Raw genomic sequence first — 17,692 nt, forward strand, 5'->3', positions numbered from 1 at the left:
TGGCACGGGAGGTCCCCTCGGGAAAGCGCGCATCAACCCCAGCCTTCCCAGCCCCGGCGCTCTCCCTGCCACCTCCGCCCTAGGTGCTCGGGGTTTGCAGGCTGTTCAGCTGATTTGTTGCTAATAGCAACCACACGACAGCGATTTGCAGCCTTTGCTGCTGCCAGCGCCTCTCATTACACCTTCTTCTGCAAACCGGGATACGGTCGTCTGGCTGCTGCCTGTCCCCACCCCTCTAACCACAGCAGCCAGGGACAATAACGGTGCAGGAGGACGGGACGGCCTCGGGGCGCGCTGCGGGCTCCGCTGGGCACCGCGCAGATTTGGTCCTTCCACATCAAGAGCTAAATACTGGCTTTCAGCCGCAGCCGCGCAGGCTCCGCGCATTTCGCATTGTGTGGTAGCTTTGTTGAGAGTTGCAAGCCGACCGGCGCGGGGGGGAGAAACGCTGCTGGGTTTACATATGTAGATGCGGGTAGCGTTCAGCGCCAAGCCAACACACACCCTCCCCCGGAGCATCAGACACAAAGGAAGACCTCGGTCCTTTCAAGTCCCCAGAATAAATTAAGCTCCGGCTTTCAGTTTTGGAACGTCCCAAAAAAATATTTTTTTTAATGGCACTGCACAGGCGCTGACGGTTCCGCAGGAAACCAGAGGTGTAACCATATGCGCGTGGTGAAAAGGGTTCAGCCCTACTAGCTAATATTTCCTGGTCCCATCCTGCAAGTCAACCTGACACGTTTTGCCATTTTCCGGTTTATATATCTCTTAAAATTTTTATTCAGCCGTCCCGATTGTAATGGTGATGCACCAATCTCCACTAGCCAAATCTGTCCCGTTGACACGATTGCAGTTGTTGTAAATATCTGTTCAAATGCCAGCGTCGTCCTCTTGAGTGAAGAAAAAAGAGAAGTCCTCACTCCTAGCGCGTCTGAAGTGCCTCGACGTTTCTGTCTTCGCCTCACAGAAATAATTTACTCTATAGGAAGGTCTTACAGACTAAACTCGCCACCGAAAATCCGGAGAGGGGATGCTAGAATGACGTGAGTCCCTGCAGCCCCGAGCCAAAGCTCAGGGAGAAAAAAGAGAGAACTCTCCATTCCTACGGTCTCTCTAGCAGAGTTTTTGCTAAAATCAGGTAATGGCATAGCCCAACTTTAATTTGATAAATAAACTATTCAAGGATCCAAATTAATTTCAGTAGAGGCTATACGTGGAGTTGGAGATTCTTCACTCAGTGTACTCTTTTCGAGAGAGCACTTCAGTTGCCTACGTCCCATTCACTCCCACTAACCTTTCCACGTTCAAACTCCTGGCTTTTAAAAACCCAGCACGTCCAACTCCTATCTGTGGGAGAGTTTGTGCGTTGCTCTTCCCACCAAATGAGCTGAGTTGTGCAAATATGGGATTAAAAGCCCTAATTTCTGTAACCCCATGAATATCTCCTCAACGCCTTAAACAATTTGCCAGGCGTGTGGCAGGAGCAGCAGACCCTCCAGAGGCAGATGGGGCGACCCAGCGCCCCGCTGACGGGCGCGGGGGACGGCCGGGGGCGGTCCGGCTCCAGCCCGGGTGAGCCGCAGCCCCGGCGGGCTGTCCCGGGGGCCTCCCGAACCGCTGGGGAAGCCGCCGCACCGAGGCACGGGAAGACCTCACCTCTGAATGGACGTCGTGTAGTTGTAAGCCGCAGCAGAACATCCGCGGCTTGGCCAGCCGGGACGCAGCGGGGCATGAGCCGTCGAGGGGCGGAGAGCCCGATCCCGGATCGGCCACCCAGTGCACCCAGTGCACAGGATCCCAGTGCCCTTCCGGCCGGGGATCCTGCGTGGGGCACCCGGCAGCGCCCGGAGCTGAGTCACCTGTTGCCTCGCACCCGCGGGGACGAGACCGAGCCGGGAAAATCCACGCCCTCGGCACGTTTCACCCCCCAAAAAATCCCAGGAGCAACTTCGCCCTTCCCCGTCTTGGGGAAAATGATGCTCTCTCGCCACGTTCCGGGCGTATTTCCGAGTGAATCAAAGTCTGAGATTAAAGAACACCCACCAGAAAGCGAAGGCACATTATTCATTTAGATAATTGTTGCCTATTCCCCTGGTCTCCGGTTTATTTTTTAAGCTGACGTGTGCGGTAACGCAGTCATTACTAACACCACCCGCTTAAGGACACAGGTTTCCTACTAATGAGCACCCCAGCAGCAGGCAATGAAGTCTCACAACTACGTCATTTCCATAAATGATTTTCCGTCTTCAGTACTTTTGTGAGAGCCGGTGACATTTCCGTAGACCACATTTGCATGGTGTTTATTCCTCGTTATTATTATTAACCATGTGAACAGAGTTAGTATCAAGCAATGAAGTGTAACAGCAAGACTTGGTGGCACTCAGGGTGCGTTTTGTTGTTCCTTATCCAAACATTAGACTTAATTAGACAGATAAATCAATTTATCTGTAATCGACACATCTGCTTTTTTTTTTTTTTTAACCTCTGGAAGTAATTAATCACCATTTGTTTATTTTTTATTTAACTTAGGAACAGAAATAAGTATAAAGAAATGTGTTTAACAGCTGTTCCCTTCTCAAGTACACATGGTGATAATTTCCCAAAATATTTTCAGTGGCAAACGACCTTCTCACCAATCTGATTTTATTTGTCTCCTTTATTGTAAAGAATAGCACGCCACCTGTTTAATTTGTTTGCTTAAAGAGATTTTTTTCCTGCACTAAATACTCTTGGAAAGACGTAGCTCATTTTAGACCATGATGTTGTGTATGTTAGCCCCTCTCTTTTCAGCTGAGCTAACACAGACAGGAGTTTTTAAAAATTCAAACGTCTCTCTTTAACTTTTCTAAACTTTAAAAAGGCAGCTGAAGTACTTTCAGCATTCCAACTTTAATGTATGAGACAAAAGTTTATATTACCTATCAAATAATATGTTTATATAGTGTCAGTCGTCTGATTTTGTACATTTGCAGCTTTGCAGGACATATTACCCGCCTATGAAATCTTGAAGCCACTGTGCAGTAATGTGTGGCTACAGAAAGCAACATTCTTTATTGACTATTAACTCTGATTTTCTGTTGTGGATCACAATTTCACTTGGAGCAGCCTGATCGATAGCAGAGCTAACTATTACTTTCGTTCACAAGTATCCTGCATCTTGGGAATCGCCCTCAAAAGATACTGGGGGAGATGTAGAGTCTATTTCTCTTCAAACCCTTATAACACTGATTTCATTTTCCAGTCCCACCGTTTGCACTAGTTGCTATACAGACCTCCAAGGCTGTGTTTACTCGTAGATGCAACCATGTCTTTGCCAACCAGTAATGAAGGGAATTATTTGTAATTAGTCCTTATGGCCGGACACCAAGATGGGAAAAAGTGGAAGGCAGCTTATCTAGTGCGCAGCTTATCTACCAGAGTGATACGCTGCTGGAAAAAAAAAATACCCCCCCCCCACCACCCATTTTAGTGCACAGTAGTATCTTGTGTCTGTGCCAGGCAGAGCCAGAGGGCTGCTGCCGGACCACCCATCCCCACCGTGCCCCTTCCCACGCCGCTCCCCCTGCACCGAGAGAGCGGATGCTGCTCCCGGCCACCTGCGGCCGAGCGGGGCGGGGAGCTGCCGCTGCGCGAGTCTTCTGCGCGGACGGGCGCGCAGATCATTCACCGCGCTGTGTATCGTCTGAGAAAAGCCTTCCCTTCAGCGGGGCACTCGCTTCTTCTGCCACACTCCCGTGGCTCCCGGCGGAGGCTGTAGCCCACGGGCTCACCCCTGCGCGTCCGCGCTGCCCGCACCGCCCCGGCGCCGCCGCGCTCCGGGGCCGTGGGTCGAAGGGGGCTCCGCGGCCTTGCACGGGACAAGTTTATTCCCCATGAGGCGCAGAAACCCCCTGCGCGGGTCGTCGCGGTGGAGTAAGGCAAGAGCGGAGATCCCCGAGGAGGAATCGCGTCGGTGGTGAGATAGGAAAGAAAAAACTAAAATCAAAGGACACCACGAAGAATAAAGGCGCGGCGGGGGGCAAGCAGCTTCGAGCTGTCCTTATTTTTCTAATTTAGATTTTATCTTCCCTCCCCACCCAGGGAGCGGAGGGAAGCGGGAGCCACGCAGGTGGACCCTCTCTCTGCCGGGAGATGCGCTGAATTTCGCCAGAGCGGCGAGTCTCCCCCTGTCTGCCCGCCGAGCCCTTGGCAAGTTGCGCAGTAGCGGAGCGGAACAAGGGACGAGCCCAAGGGGGAGCAGCGCGTCCCACCGATACGCACCGGCGGGGCGCCCGCGGCGCCGCTCCCAAACATCAGCGGGGGCGGGCAAGCTCCGGTCCGGCCGTCCGACATCTCCCGGCCAGCCTCCGCGGCGCGGAACTCGGCGATGCGCCGCGGCCATGGCCCGGACACGTCCCTGCGCTGAGCCCGGCACCGTCCCGCGGGCGCTGCGCCTTCCCTGCCCGACCCAATCCTTCCCCGGCGCTCCCGAGAGCAGCAGCTGCCCGCCGGTGAGAGGTGAGCGCGCACAGTGGCTGTACCCCGTTTAATGTCACGCCGTGTGACACCCTCCCGCAGGTGCTGTGCTGTGTTTGTGCTACAGACGTGACACAGCGGCGCTCCCCTCTCCGCGGAGCTGCCGGTCCGCTCGCCCCCACGAACCTCCGTAGGTGCCGATACCCACAGCTGTGCCGGCAGAGAGCATGTGACACACGTGTGCGGGGCGCAGCCCGCCGGGCCGCCGTCGCCGCTCATCCCATCTCATCCCATCCCATCCCATCCCATCCCATCCCATCCCGTCCCGTCCCGTCCCGTCCCCGCGGGCACGGCCCCAGCGCGGCGCGCGGAGCCCCGCGGGGCGGAGCGGGCCCGTGCGCGGCGGGCGGCCGCGTGACGTCACTACCGAGGCCCCGCCCCCGCGGCTCTGCTTCCGCCCGGTTGCCGGGGAGACGCGTCCATAGCGCGGAAATCCCCGCGGGCGCGGAGCCCGCCTGGCGCTGCCATGAGCCAGCGGCAGGTCCTGCAAGGTAGGCTGGGCCGGGGACCGGGGCTGGGGGAGCGGGGCTGGCGCGGCGCTCGCCCGCCCGCCCGCCCGCTGACCCGGCGCCCCGGCGCTGCCGCCCGCAGTGTTCGAGCAGTACCAGCGCGCCCGGTCGCAGTTCGCGCAGGCGGTGGCCGACCTCGCCGCCCGCCCGCAGAGCATCGACACTCTCCGAAGTGCAGGTACGCGGCAGCCGGCGGGGCCGGGCCGTGCGCGGCCGCGGGGTTTTGCGCGCCCCGGGGCGGGGGCAGGGGCAGAGCGGAGCCGCCGCGGCCTTTCCCCGGTTTTTGTTTAATCTCCCTCCTCCCCCGCTGGCCGCTCAGTTTTCGGAGATTTTTTTCCAGTAGGATTTGGCCCTCACTGCTTGCCGAGTCCCCCTCGTTGCGGAGGGAGAGTAAATTGCGCTGGGCAGCTGCGGGCGGCTGCCCCGCGTGCCCCTGCGGGGTGGATGTCTCTGGCCGAAACCTCCAGTTTATTTCAAAGAAAAATTCTCAGTATAATCCTTTTTCAAATTTACTTTCTCTCGGCTCTGATATAGCTTGATGTAAATTGCAGAGATTGGAATTCCCGATGAAGCCTGCTCTAATTTGCCAAGGAAATTCTACTTTTAGAATAAACAAATTTTTATACTGGCTTTACAAGTTGTTCCTAAATTCTTCGATGCTTTCTGCCGGCAGATTGGCTCAGTTTAGGAGGGATTTGATTTGGTTATATTGCTGTCATGGGATGTCGTGAACCAAATTGAACATTTTTAGAAAGAGGAGCTGCGGGAGCACTTCTACCAGCTGCTGTGCTGCTGGCATCTGGCAGATCCACTCCACTCGGCCAAGGTTCCTGAGCTTAAAAGAAGAAAAAGAAGTGCCTGGTAATTGATTACCTGAATGACAGTTTGAAAATGTGCTATAGATCAGTGGCTGGTTTGCCATGTGATATTCATGAATTGATTATGTTTTGGTGTGTCTCGATTTTGTTTTAATACTTGTTTCCCAGATCTAATAAAGCTATCAGTCTTTTCTCAAATAAAATGACATCTAACAAGCAAACGAAAAAGAAAACCAATGGTGTAAATATTTACAGCTTTCTGTTACTGTGTTTAGAACCATTTATTAGAACTGTTTTATTAAAAATCTATCACTTAAATTCTTGCTAAGGAAACATTTCCTTTCATTATGAGAGTGGCATATTGATACCAGGCCTTTTGTATTACCTTGCTGCGGCTCTTGAATTTTTGTTTTGTTTTCCATCTTTTGGTGAGTTAATGACACTGCTGTAGCTTATACAAGTGATCTCTATTTGCCAAGAGGACATCGTGGCTATAGGAATGATTTATGCTTTATTTGTATGAAGAGGTCCCTCTGTGTCCTTTTACAGTCCTGGTTTTAGCAGCTCCCAGAGAGAGATCCTATATAAGCAAGCTTCTCGCAGCTCAGCATTTTAAAAATGCAGAAAGTTTCTATTTTAAGAAAGCAAATTGCCAAGCTAACTTTAATTGCATAGTATTTCTTTTTAAAATAACTATTTAATGCAATCTGGTTGGTAACTTTACCTCAGAACTGATTTGTTGCTTGTGCAGAACAAATAATCAGTTCAGAGGCCTGAAACTTTCCTCTGCACACAGCTGGTGCTGGTCTGAAGGTTAAATTTGCAAGGATTAGGCTCTGGGTAGTAATGTGGAAATGTGCATTTGTGTAGATTGTCCTACTTGGCTGTTTCTGGTCATGAGCTACTTTTCCAGAAGCTTTAGTTTTTCAGGTGCTGGACAAAAGGGGAATGTATGCAAATATGGCTGTTACAATTTATTTGGATGGCCCACTAGCATTTTACCATCTTTCCCACCTGTGTCTTTAAAAATACTTTGTAGATATATAATTGCAATGAGAGCTGTTCATTTTGGCCTTTTCTGGATGTGCTAGATACAAGTTTTAAAAACCTTGTAAATTATATGTGATTAAGTGCTTTTCTTTAAAACCTCCCACCAAATAAAATTGGTCCTTTTATTAAAACAAATATTTTGGGACATCTCTGTCTAGCAGATAACTGGTGTGCCTTTTATGATCTTAATCTAGTGATAGCTGGAGCAACGATTTAAGTAAGATGCCTGTCTATATGTGTATTGCTGTATAAATCTGAATTTAAAAAGGTTTGGGGCTTGTTTCTTGTTCTGGTGAATAAGAATTCTAGCCATCCCTTATGGAGATTGCTGTTTTAAGAAGGTGAGGAAAGTCTTTGCCCACTGTTATTTTACATTAGCTATAGGAGTCAGGGGCATATTGCAGGGTTCTATGTTGGATGTCAAAAGTTGTCAGGGTTTAGTATCTTTCTGGCAAAAGCAGAAGGCAAGATTACAGTGACTTGAATTTGAACAAAATTAAATCCTTAAAGTGTGCTGTCATGGACTCTTGTATTAGTGGCCTCAGTTTATATTCCTGGAATAAGAATGAAAGATGAGTGCTCAAGGAATAAAGCATCTGATCATATTTTAGAAGTCCTTTTGATAAATACTTAACATGTTATAAGGAAAATAAATACTTGTTTGAGACCTTATTCTTTGTGGAGGTGTCTCTGGACACCATGCTAACATCATGAAATATAGAAGTGTTGAAAAAGTAATTCTTTATTACCCTCTAAGCCCTGCTTCTGTGGTATTAAACTAGGTACAAGCAGTGGTATTGTTGCACATTTGGAGCCTCAGCCTGGAGGGGAGCAAGCAGCTAGGATCAGAGGCACCAGTTCCTTATGCTGGCTTGACTGTTGAGAAACCTTGAGGTACCATTACTGTGGAGACTCCTATGTATGACCTGTAAGGAAAACTGGTGGGAAGCTGAAAAGAAGGTCAGAGAGGGCCAACAGGAAGCCACATTTTCTTAGGGCATCTGTCTTCTGAAGCTTCTGTATCTCCTCACGTTCTGGAGCTGCTTTTCCCACTGGGCAGAAATCTCAACGATGTTGTAACTAAGGAACTGGAATCTGGCCCTGGGCTTCAACACATTTGCATGGCACTGACTCTTTCCTGGTCAAGAATGTCCTGGGGGCGTTAGTGCCTGGGAGCTTAACAGCTTTCTGGTGGCAGGAAAGTGCAAGGAATGATCAGAGAGATTCTTTTGTTGGAACTCATTCCTGTGTGTTTTCCAACTCTCTGTTTTGTTTTGATGAAGTTGTTCCTTATGATTAAATACTACCATGAATAATTATAGGATTTGTTATTTGAATGTTTAGTTAGTTGATACTTGGGGAGAAAAGTCTGCTCCAAAACTCCTAAACCTTTTCCACTTAGTGAATATACATGTGAAACAATGACAGACATTTTATCACATCTTGTTTCTTGAGGGCTGTTGACTAATGGGAGAAGCTACTTTGATAGTAATGACATTAAATATACTCTTTAAAAATAAATCTGTTCGTTTGGCAGCTGCTGCTCCTGGAGTTTGGTACTGGAATGCATTATTCAGCTCCACATCTCCTCATCCTTCCAAAATTTAAAATCCAAGAAACAGGCTATTTTCGGTTATAATGGCAGATGAACTTGAGCTCTTGCTCTTGCACTGAGATTTAGGCAGCTGTTTGTCTTTTAGAAGAGCTGGGTGAAAATCTGAAGTGCTTCTAGTATGTTCATCGGGTTTTTTCCTTGTGAAGTGCAGCGCTCTGTAAATAAACAACCCCTTTGAAATTGCATTTTGTTTTGATTTTTTTGAAGGCATTTACAATTCAGGATTAATATATGTATCAGAATAATTACTTCTGTGTATTTGTTTTTGATTATTTGATTTTTAAAAAATTTATCTTGTGTTAGAACATATGGCGATGAGAATCTTGTTTTTAATATATGAGTTATTTAAGGCTATCACTGTGATTAAGAAATAGTTTAGTCTTGCTACTTTGACTCCAAAGATATTACAAGATCAGCTCTTTAACCCCTTTCTTGGGGCTAATTACATTCTTAAGTGCAATGACTGCAGAAGTCATGGGGAAAGCTGAGTATGGAAAAACTGGAAAAGCTGAGTATGGAAAGCTGGAACGTGGAAAAACAGATCTGTGTGGTGCAGCAGCCTGTGTGCTGGGGCCCTGCACACCTGGCTTCCCTTCACATTGCTGCTGGGGTATTTTTATCGTCTTGGGCAGATAACTTCAACTGCTGTTCCTCTGCCTTGCTGGATAGTCTGCATGGTTCCAGGAAAGTTCCAAAATGTCACTGTAAGTGAAGATCCTGTCCCAGTGAATCTCTTCCTACTGTCCTCCCACTCCATCAGCCCACAGCCCTGAGCCGAGCTCTCCCTTACATTATGCCTGGTATCAAGCTGCTTCGAGGCTAAAACCTGGAGGCAGGACTTACCTGAATCAGACTAGGGCTCCACCACCAGCCCTTGTGGCATGGCAGACTTTCCCCTGCTTCGTGGTCTGTTTTTGTGTAGGTAAAGTGTGATGTCATCACTGTTAGCTCTTTCCTGGCTCCAGATCTATTCCACTGGTGATAGGTTTTAAAAGCCGTATTTCCGAATCTCTGGATTGGTTTTAGGAGCCTTTACTTTTAAGAAAATGCTGTTCAAATTGATTTCCTTCCTCCAATTACATGGAATATTTTTGCCCATACTTTTCTCAGTTTTTAAATGTACTGTTTTTCAATGTGACATTGGACACTTGGCCTAGAATGGAATTTTAGGATATAGTTCTATATTTTATATAATATTAAAGAATATTATTTGATAGCACTGTGCTTAATAGAAAGCCTGGGAGCATTTGGATCTTGCAAGTGGATATGCATGGACAGACTCCAGTACCCCCAAGTAGCCAGTTTCAACACTGGAGTTTATGTACTCTCTTTTGTAAGGGATTCACACAACTTTGGTTTGGTTTTTTTTTTTTTTTTTGGTTGGTTGTTTTGTTGTTGTTGTTTGTTTGGTTTGGTTTTGTGTTTTCTAAAATATTTTTGAGTTTAAAGCTTTACTGAGCTTTAGCAGCAGGGGAAGTGGGAGAGGATTAATGCAATGTGGCATAAAAGACAAAAGGTTGTCTTTGCAGTTGTAGTAGATCAGGTGTGGAGAGTGGCTTTCCCAAAGGCTTTATGAAATTGTGGTGCCAGGTGAAGGGAAGAAGGAGGCTGTTTTAAGGAAAGTACAAGAGAGATGACATAGAAGGAGAAAATAAATGCAGCTGAAGCTGGAGGGTTTTTCGGCAACTCAATCAAGTGAAAGCTCAACTGTTCCTCCCCTTCTCAGTCTCCTGGCCTGTCTGGAGGTTTGCAAGTAAAATGTCAAAACCAGAATTTTTTAGACACTTCAGTCTCAACAAGTGGACATTAAAAAGAAGCAGCTCCTTGTGACCACCTTGGTTTTGGTGTGTCTGTGCACCATTGCCTGGTGGTTACTAACAGCCCTATAAGGGATGTTTTCAGAAATTTGTCGTCTTGTAACAGGATTAGTTCTGCTTCATTAATGCAGAAACAGGGTCTGGCATCTAAGAAGGAGAAACTTACTGTTCCTTGATCTTTCAGGAATCTTCAGTGATACTGTCAAACTGAATCTGCATCATGTCCCACACCATCTGGTAGTTGCTGTATGAATTACTTGATCAGGCACAGTCTCTGTTACCAAACTGTATTTATGTTCCCTTTGATTACTGGAGGATGGTAGTTGTGCTGTGCATGGAACTGTGGTGGTGAGGAGTCCTTTCTTGTGACAAGTCACACTTGAGGAGTATGTACTTGAGACCTGCATACTCTGCTGTCTCTGGAAGAGACTGTGTCAAGACGAGTGAGTGTGAAAATTCTATCTCACTGCTCTTCTGGGAAATTTGTTTTAAGCAGGGGATTTAAAACTCACTGCTATGCAGTTCCTAGAAAAAGCTTGTTGAAGATATGATATTGGGGTGAGGCAGAAATAAATTTCCATTTCATTACCTTGTTAATTCAGCTGAATTTGACATAAAGAGCTTTTGAAAAATCAATCTGATATGATGAATGTTTGAGTGCTACTATTAGCTCTGTGGATGTTCTAAATGTAACAGGTAACACACAAAAATGAGAAGATGTAATCTTGGTCCAAAGCATAAATTAGAAGGACAGCATCTTCAAGACAAGAGTGTGTCCAGAGACAACAGTAGTGTAGAATGACTTTTTTTTCCACATTTTCAAACAGAAATTATTTTTTCTTTAAGGAAGGAGGATAAGGTAGGAGTAGTCATCTTCAGATGCAGAAATGGAAAGAATTTCCAGTGTAGTGATTCTGTTTTGTGACTAGTCAAGTTTGACAGGGAGTTGATGGGGATGGGAGGAGGGTAGAAGTATTTTGCATGAATTCCAGGTTGTTTCCCCCAAAAAAATCAAAATGGCCAAGCAAAGATTGCTATCTCCAGAATAGTGACTGTTTGTTTTCTATAGAAACTTAGAATGAAAAAAAATTGGAACCTGCTGCTGCCCTGAGTGATTTTTTTCTGTTTGTTTGTTTTCCAGATAGGCAGCAGCCAGCACTTGCTTGCTAAAAGAAAGTGCATCAGGCATGTATGTAGCAGCTCCACTTGAGAAATGTGTGTTAAGAGTGATTCAGCTTCTAAAGTGTGTCATTCTTTGAAACAAATTTGAGTGGGAAACTGAGGATAGAAAGGGGAATCGTTCCGTGCCCAATGTCAGTCAAGGTTCTGTGATGCAAGAGAGAATATTTGGCAGTAATTCTCTGTTACTCAGTTTCTGAGTGCTAGTGGGAACTCTTCCAAAATAAATCTAGTCCAATAGTCTAAATGCCTTATTTTGTAGTTTACTTTCTGTGTGGTTGCTTTTGAATTAGAGTTAATGAATTTCCTACTGCTGTCACAACAGACTTATTTAGAAGAAGACCAAAGAGTTCTAAAGTTTTCAGCAACAAGACACTGCTACTCCATGATCTGTATGGCCCTGTTCACTTGAGTGAATGGTCAAGATAAAAGGAAGTAGTTGGAAGGTTCTTGCCTGTTTCCCTGCTCTTAGTAATGTTAAATATATTTGAATTTAATTAAAATGCTGATAGGAATCCTGGCTTGGACCACTTTGGAGGAGTAGACTTTGCTGTAAACAGGACAGATGAAAGGAAGAGATCAAATAGAGGAGGTCACCAAATACAGCTGTCCCTGGAACAAAGAGCTGGGTTGGGCCCAGTGCAGGAAAGCCTCATCCTGTGCCAGGCACATCTGTCCTTTACAGCACTGCGTTTAAAAGTCATAGAGGAAAAGGTTGGCTATCTTGGCTTCCTATAGGTGTTTGAGTGGAGACTGTAGGGTCTCTATTTAGCTGTTTTCACACTCTCAGAATGAATTTTTTAAAGTGCTGTAAAGAAAGAAATACTAGGTCTGCTGAAGATACAAAAATGATGACAATGGTGAAAGCTCCTCAAGCAGTTGGTCTTGCAGAATAATTGGAGGTGATGGAAAGCATCTTGACACAGAGAAAGAAAGTGGTTTTAAGAGAAGGTGGAAAGTAGAGGTAAAAGCTTTTAATTATGTTCAATGCACGGGCATGGTCTAGGCCTATATATACTTCTCTCAATTCTCAGTTAATTTGATGTGAATATAAGGCTTGTACAACACCAGGAATTGTTTTTTCTTTGTCTTGTTTCTCCAAAACTCGTTCCATTATAATTATTTTTCCACTGTCTCTTCTTACATTCAAACATGACTTTAAGAAAATACAGTCTCCTTGAGGACCAGTACAGTTGCTATTATTTCTAAACTTGGGTTTTTCTTCTAACTGTGTTGTAACGTTTTGTGTCCTTTCTTCAAATAGTAACTTCCATTACATTTTTCATCTCTTTCCTTATTATAAGTTGTACCAGCTAAAGTAATTTGCAGTAGAACATTTTGTGCTGGTGCTTAAATATCATCACCAAACTTTACGTGGTTTATACCGTCATGAAATGAAAGGCATTGGTCATGGGGAAGCATGCTGCTTGGAAGCATTTTCAGATTGAAGGCTTTTTAGGCTGTTCCAAAAGTGAAAGCTGTATCAGCTAATCTTGAAAATACGAAATATATAAATCCAACATTTGGAACAAGTCAAATCATATATGTATGTAAACCTTGTTAAATGTGGTTTTACATTTTGCCGTGCCTAGGTATGTCATAAAGGTCAGAAGTGTGTCACGTGGCCTTGATCTAGCTCTAGTATCTTTAAATTTGAGATTTATCTGGATTTGAGATCATCAGAATTAAACAGTCTGACACATCATGGTTTAATGTCTCAGCCATCAGGATCTTGGCTTTTTTAGGGTCAGGACACTGCAGGCTGAAGTGTTCCTTTCCCTCTCTCCCAGCCACTTCTGACAGGCTCTTTTATATCAGTAAAATCATTTTTCCCCTTTCTTTTTTAAAATTTATGTATTAAATAATCTTGTTTTCATATTATCTCAAGTCAGGAGCTCAAATGTGATATCTGTACAGTAAATGCAAGTGAACTACTTCTAACAGTTCCTGCTTCACTGAAATACCTTCAATGTAGATGATAAGAACAGTATGAGGTCCCCTTAGGAATTTCAGCAGCTGTTTGACCATGCAACTGGTGTTAGAGGGAAGGACAAGAAAATATTCTCCCACAGAGGGTGTAGATGACTGGCTAGAAGGTAATAGATGATAAATGGCATTGGCCCCAACTCATATATTTGTTTTTACTTCTAATTTGTCACATAAAGTATTTAGTGGTTTTTGATATGAAGCATAACTTGCTAATGACACTGTACCTGCCATGTAGGGTTCATGAGAAGATATCAGTATGATGACCACATTCTGAAGTAGTGATTTCTGCAAGTGCTAAATGAATTCACATTGATCTTGCAATACTGGAGGATCTATTGTCATTTGGTACACAGGAGGCCTCTTTCAGTTCCCTTTGGCTTTAACAGAAGGGTGAGCAGACCCCAGCTATATTACAGACCTGTTTCCATAGGTTCAGTTTACTTGCTTTGGTTATGTGTCCCGCTGAAACCTGTATTATTTTGTCTTGTGAACATGCTGGGAGGCTGTACCTCTCATGAGAGTGCAGCTTTTGTCTACAGTATTGACCTTCCTAAAAAAAATTTAGTGGACAGCATGACCTCCATGGTTAGTGTTTTGTATCTTTCTTCCAGCCCCTTCAGAGCCATGTATAGATGATTTGGCTGTTTTCTTCTTGCTGGGAGCAATTTGGTTTTGGTGTACAATAAAAGTGAGAATTTTACTGCTTATCTACTTGTTTTTTTTTTTCTTTTTAGGGAAAGAAGTATACTACAGGTGTAACTTGTTGTAGGCTGCAGCCCCTTGGACTATTCCTTGCTCTGAGGTCCTCAGCTTTTCCTTGTCATGGAGTGCCTGTTGAACACCTGGGTGTTTGTTGCTTGCCATTAGGCAGTGGTCCCCCTGTTGTGGCACTGTCACACCAAAAGGCATTTATTCAGTGCTAATAACCTTGAGAAGGCAAGACTTGCTTTCTTTCACTGTTGCTCAACTAGATCTTTATATTTGTAATAAAAATTTAGTGGAAAGGACTGAGAGAGCTGATACAAAGATACCTGTAGCTCTGAGTGTTCATTGTTCTGTTGTATCACATCTCCATTTTCAGAGACCTCTGCTTTCTGGGTAAGATATAAAGCTCCAAAATGTTAATTCATGGAGCTGGCTGCTACAGGCATGGCACATTCTAGGGATCACAATACAAGTATTTTTCCCTTCCCAAACCTTACGAAATCACATTCTTTAAATAACTGTTTGGATCTCATTTCTATCCCTACTGAAGAGTCTTAGTTTAACAGGAAGAGCTTCCACATACAGATTGGTCATCTTTGATCATCCTTGTTCCCTTTCACTGAAATTTTTTCAGTTCTACTTTAGTGGAGGGTATTAGATGTAGGATAGTGATGACCTCTGCTTTAGCCTCTACCCCTTTCCCAATAATCCTGAGCACTCTGTATACTTCTGCAGGTAAAGTTTCTCCTCTATTACTGAGCAAGAGCTGGGATCTCTATGGAGCTCTCTGTTCTAACATTGAGATTTTTCTCCTGGTTGGTAGTAATCTGTTTGGGGTCCATCACTGCATATGTGAGTTTGGAGTTGGGTTCCCTGCATGAGCCTCTTTTCACTTGTGTCACCAGAGGACACAAGGAAAAACGACGCACCACAGCTTTGGTCACCATGAAGAGACTAATTTATTTTTTCTGACTCCAATCATTTATAGTTCTCAAAAGGTGCCAGTGGATTGGAAGGTGAATGTGCCACCTCTTCAACGACACTGGACAAACTACCAGTCTATCAAATTTCTCCACCTCTATGAAAGAATGCAAAACAATAGGTTGTTTACAGAAAGTTGCATGAGAAAGTTCTCTACAAGAATGTAAATTCAGAAGGCTTTAGAAAATCCTAAGAAATCAGGGCGACGCACTTGCCATTTTTTTATCCAGTCATTCAGTCTGTAGTTTCTTGTAGTTTCCCTTGCTGCTACTTTCACATTTTTTATGCTTAGCTGATATACTGTGAACTCATCGGTGAAAACACATCATAAATAATAACATGGTAAGAAAATCTACAACTCTTCTATCTGGAGTGTAATGTATTATGGATATTGGTCTTCAAATCAGTCATTGCTTACAACAGATGAAATGTAATTTAGTGTAATTCAATGTAGAGGTTCTACTGGCATGATGAATGAGGGACATGCCATTGTCTTCTCACCAGGATCTCCAGAAGGAGTTTCCCGTGCACACGGTAACACATGCATTTTAGGTATGTTTGAATATAACTTAGTTTCTTGTGTAAACTTTAAGATGTATTTTATAGATATTTGAATACACCTTATTTCTACATGTGCCTTTTTCTTGATTTCAGAATTGTTTTGTACCAATGAAAAGTGGGCAGAAACATTGCTATACATCAGCAGAGCTATCCAAGTGCCAACTTCATTTCGGCGGAACACCTGGATTTCCTACATGTTCTTATTACCTGGAAGAGTAATTTAGTAGGTTTTTATGAGTAAAGGCAAATGTTTAGTAAAACTTCTGCTTACCAAATTGGCTTTTGTCTTCCTACTGCAACTCAGGTGTAGTGTGTTTGCTGAGACCTCTTTTGCTGGATGTCGTCCCGAGTATTCGACAGACCGCTGCCTTGGCTCTTGGGAGACTTGCTGATTATGATGTGGAACTGGCAGAGGCAGTTGTGAAGGCAGGCATTCTTCCACAGCTCATATGTTCATTGCCTGAGGAGAATGTAAGGCATGATTGTTCTCTTAAATAATATTTTTTTTAAACTATTATGCAGGGAAAGGGAAATCTTTCTGTATCGGCATCTGCTGTTATTCTGATAGGACATTAAATGTATTGAAGTCAGAGCAGCATGTATGTTTGAGCCCCTGAGAGATCACTGTGTACTGTATGCTGAAGTCTGACTTCAAATAAGCTTGACTTTAAAATATTGTATTACTGTTTAATGCACTGTAGGAAATACATTCATTGCACTGTAACATTTTTAAAATGTTGAGTGATGCTTTGTAAAAGGACCCTCTTCAAAAAGGAGACAGTTTGGAAGCTGTCATGATAGTTGACTAGCTTTTGTCTGTAATACCAGACACATGAAAAATACATATAAAACCCCTGAACTTCTGTAGTGAAATACTTTGTATCTCCAAACTCAGGCCTCTGGAAATCTGTAGCATGATAAATAACAAACCTCTGTCACAGGAAAATATATGGAAAGGTTTTCATCTTCATATTTGTCAAAACTAAAAAAAGTACAGTCACAATTGCAATGCAAATAAATCTGTTGGTCTCTTCCACTCCCTTCCTCACATTTTTCTTCAAGCTCTGTGTCTCTTTCAGCTTTGATTTTTTGAATGATGCTAATCTAGATTAACAGAAATACTTTCAAGTAAGGTTCCTAGCAGCTGGAAACTGACAGCTGAAGGGTTAAGTGCACTGATATTACTACCATACTTATGTTGCAGCTTTGATTTATGAAAAGTAGGTTTTCAATGGAAATATAGTTTGGAAAACCATGTATTTTCATTTTCAATCTTTTGAGGAAAACAAAGATATAAATGTATTCATTGCTTACTTTTTGTGCATATAGAATCATTGTCTATACAATTAAAATTGGAAAAGAAAACACTAAAGAAAAACTTTGATGGCAAGATACTGGTATAGTATGAAAAGAAAGATTTTAATTAGACAAGGTTGTAAACATTTTGGTTGTTTTATTTCTGTTTTTAAGGGAATATGTGAAACAAAACTCTACCCTTTCTTGGTTTGGAAACTACCCCCTGCTACAACTTGAAACCCTCACTAAATTAGCTCAAGTACCCTGAGATAGAGTAATTAGGGGAAACAACAGCAAGACTTGTGTGAGGTCATGGAAAGCCTGCTACCCTTGGTGACTGAGGGCAAGAGGAGGAAACTCATCCAGTTCATGCAGAGTTTAGCAAGCAGACAGTTTGTCACTTCCCACAGGCAAAGAAACCTTTTCCATTCCACTCACTTTTAATGTATCAACATCTGTATTTAAGGGTGAGATTCTTTGAGCACACAATGAATACTGTTTCTACTGATTTATGGGGAACAGTCACAGGGTAACATCCCAGATCAATGTTTTGTCAATTAAACTGAGCAAAATTCAGTTTTACAGCATATTCTGCCTATGCCTGTGAATACGGTTTGTTTCTAAAGAATGTGCTTTGAATAATGAAAACAAAGAAGT

General features: G+C 44.1%; 1 protein-coding gene across 1 annotated transcript in view; it reads left to right on the forward strand.

Moving 5' to 3' along the window:
• The first annotated feature begins 4,870 nt into the window (after positions 1 to 4,870).
• SPAG6 (sperm associated antigen 6) overlaps positions 4,871 to 17,692 on the forward strand; it is a 34,556-nt gene continuing 21,734 nt past the window's right edge. Inside the window, exons 1-3 of the mRNA XM_068212761.1 lie at positions 4,871 to 5,006; positions 5,107 to 5,202; positions 16,044 to 16,210. Coding sequence (XP_068068862.1) covers positions 4,982 to 5,006; positions 5,107 to 5,202; positions 16,044 to 16,210 — 288 coding nt within the window. The 5' untranslated portion in view covers positions 4,871 to 4,981. The remainder of the gene's footprint in view (positions 5,007 to 5,106; positions 5,203 to 16,043; positions 16,211 to 17,692) is intronic.

This window comes from Anomalospiza imberbis, chromosome 1 (genome assembly GCF_031753505.1).
Source record: "Anomalospiza imberbis isolate Cuckoo-Finch-1a 21T00152 chromosome 1, ASM3175350v1, whole genome shotgun sequence".
In the NCBI taxonomy this organism is placed as follows: domain Eukaryota; kingdom Metazoa; phylum Chordata; class Aves; order Passeriformes; family Viduidae; genus Anomalospiza; species Anomalospiza imberbis.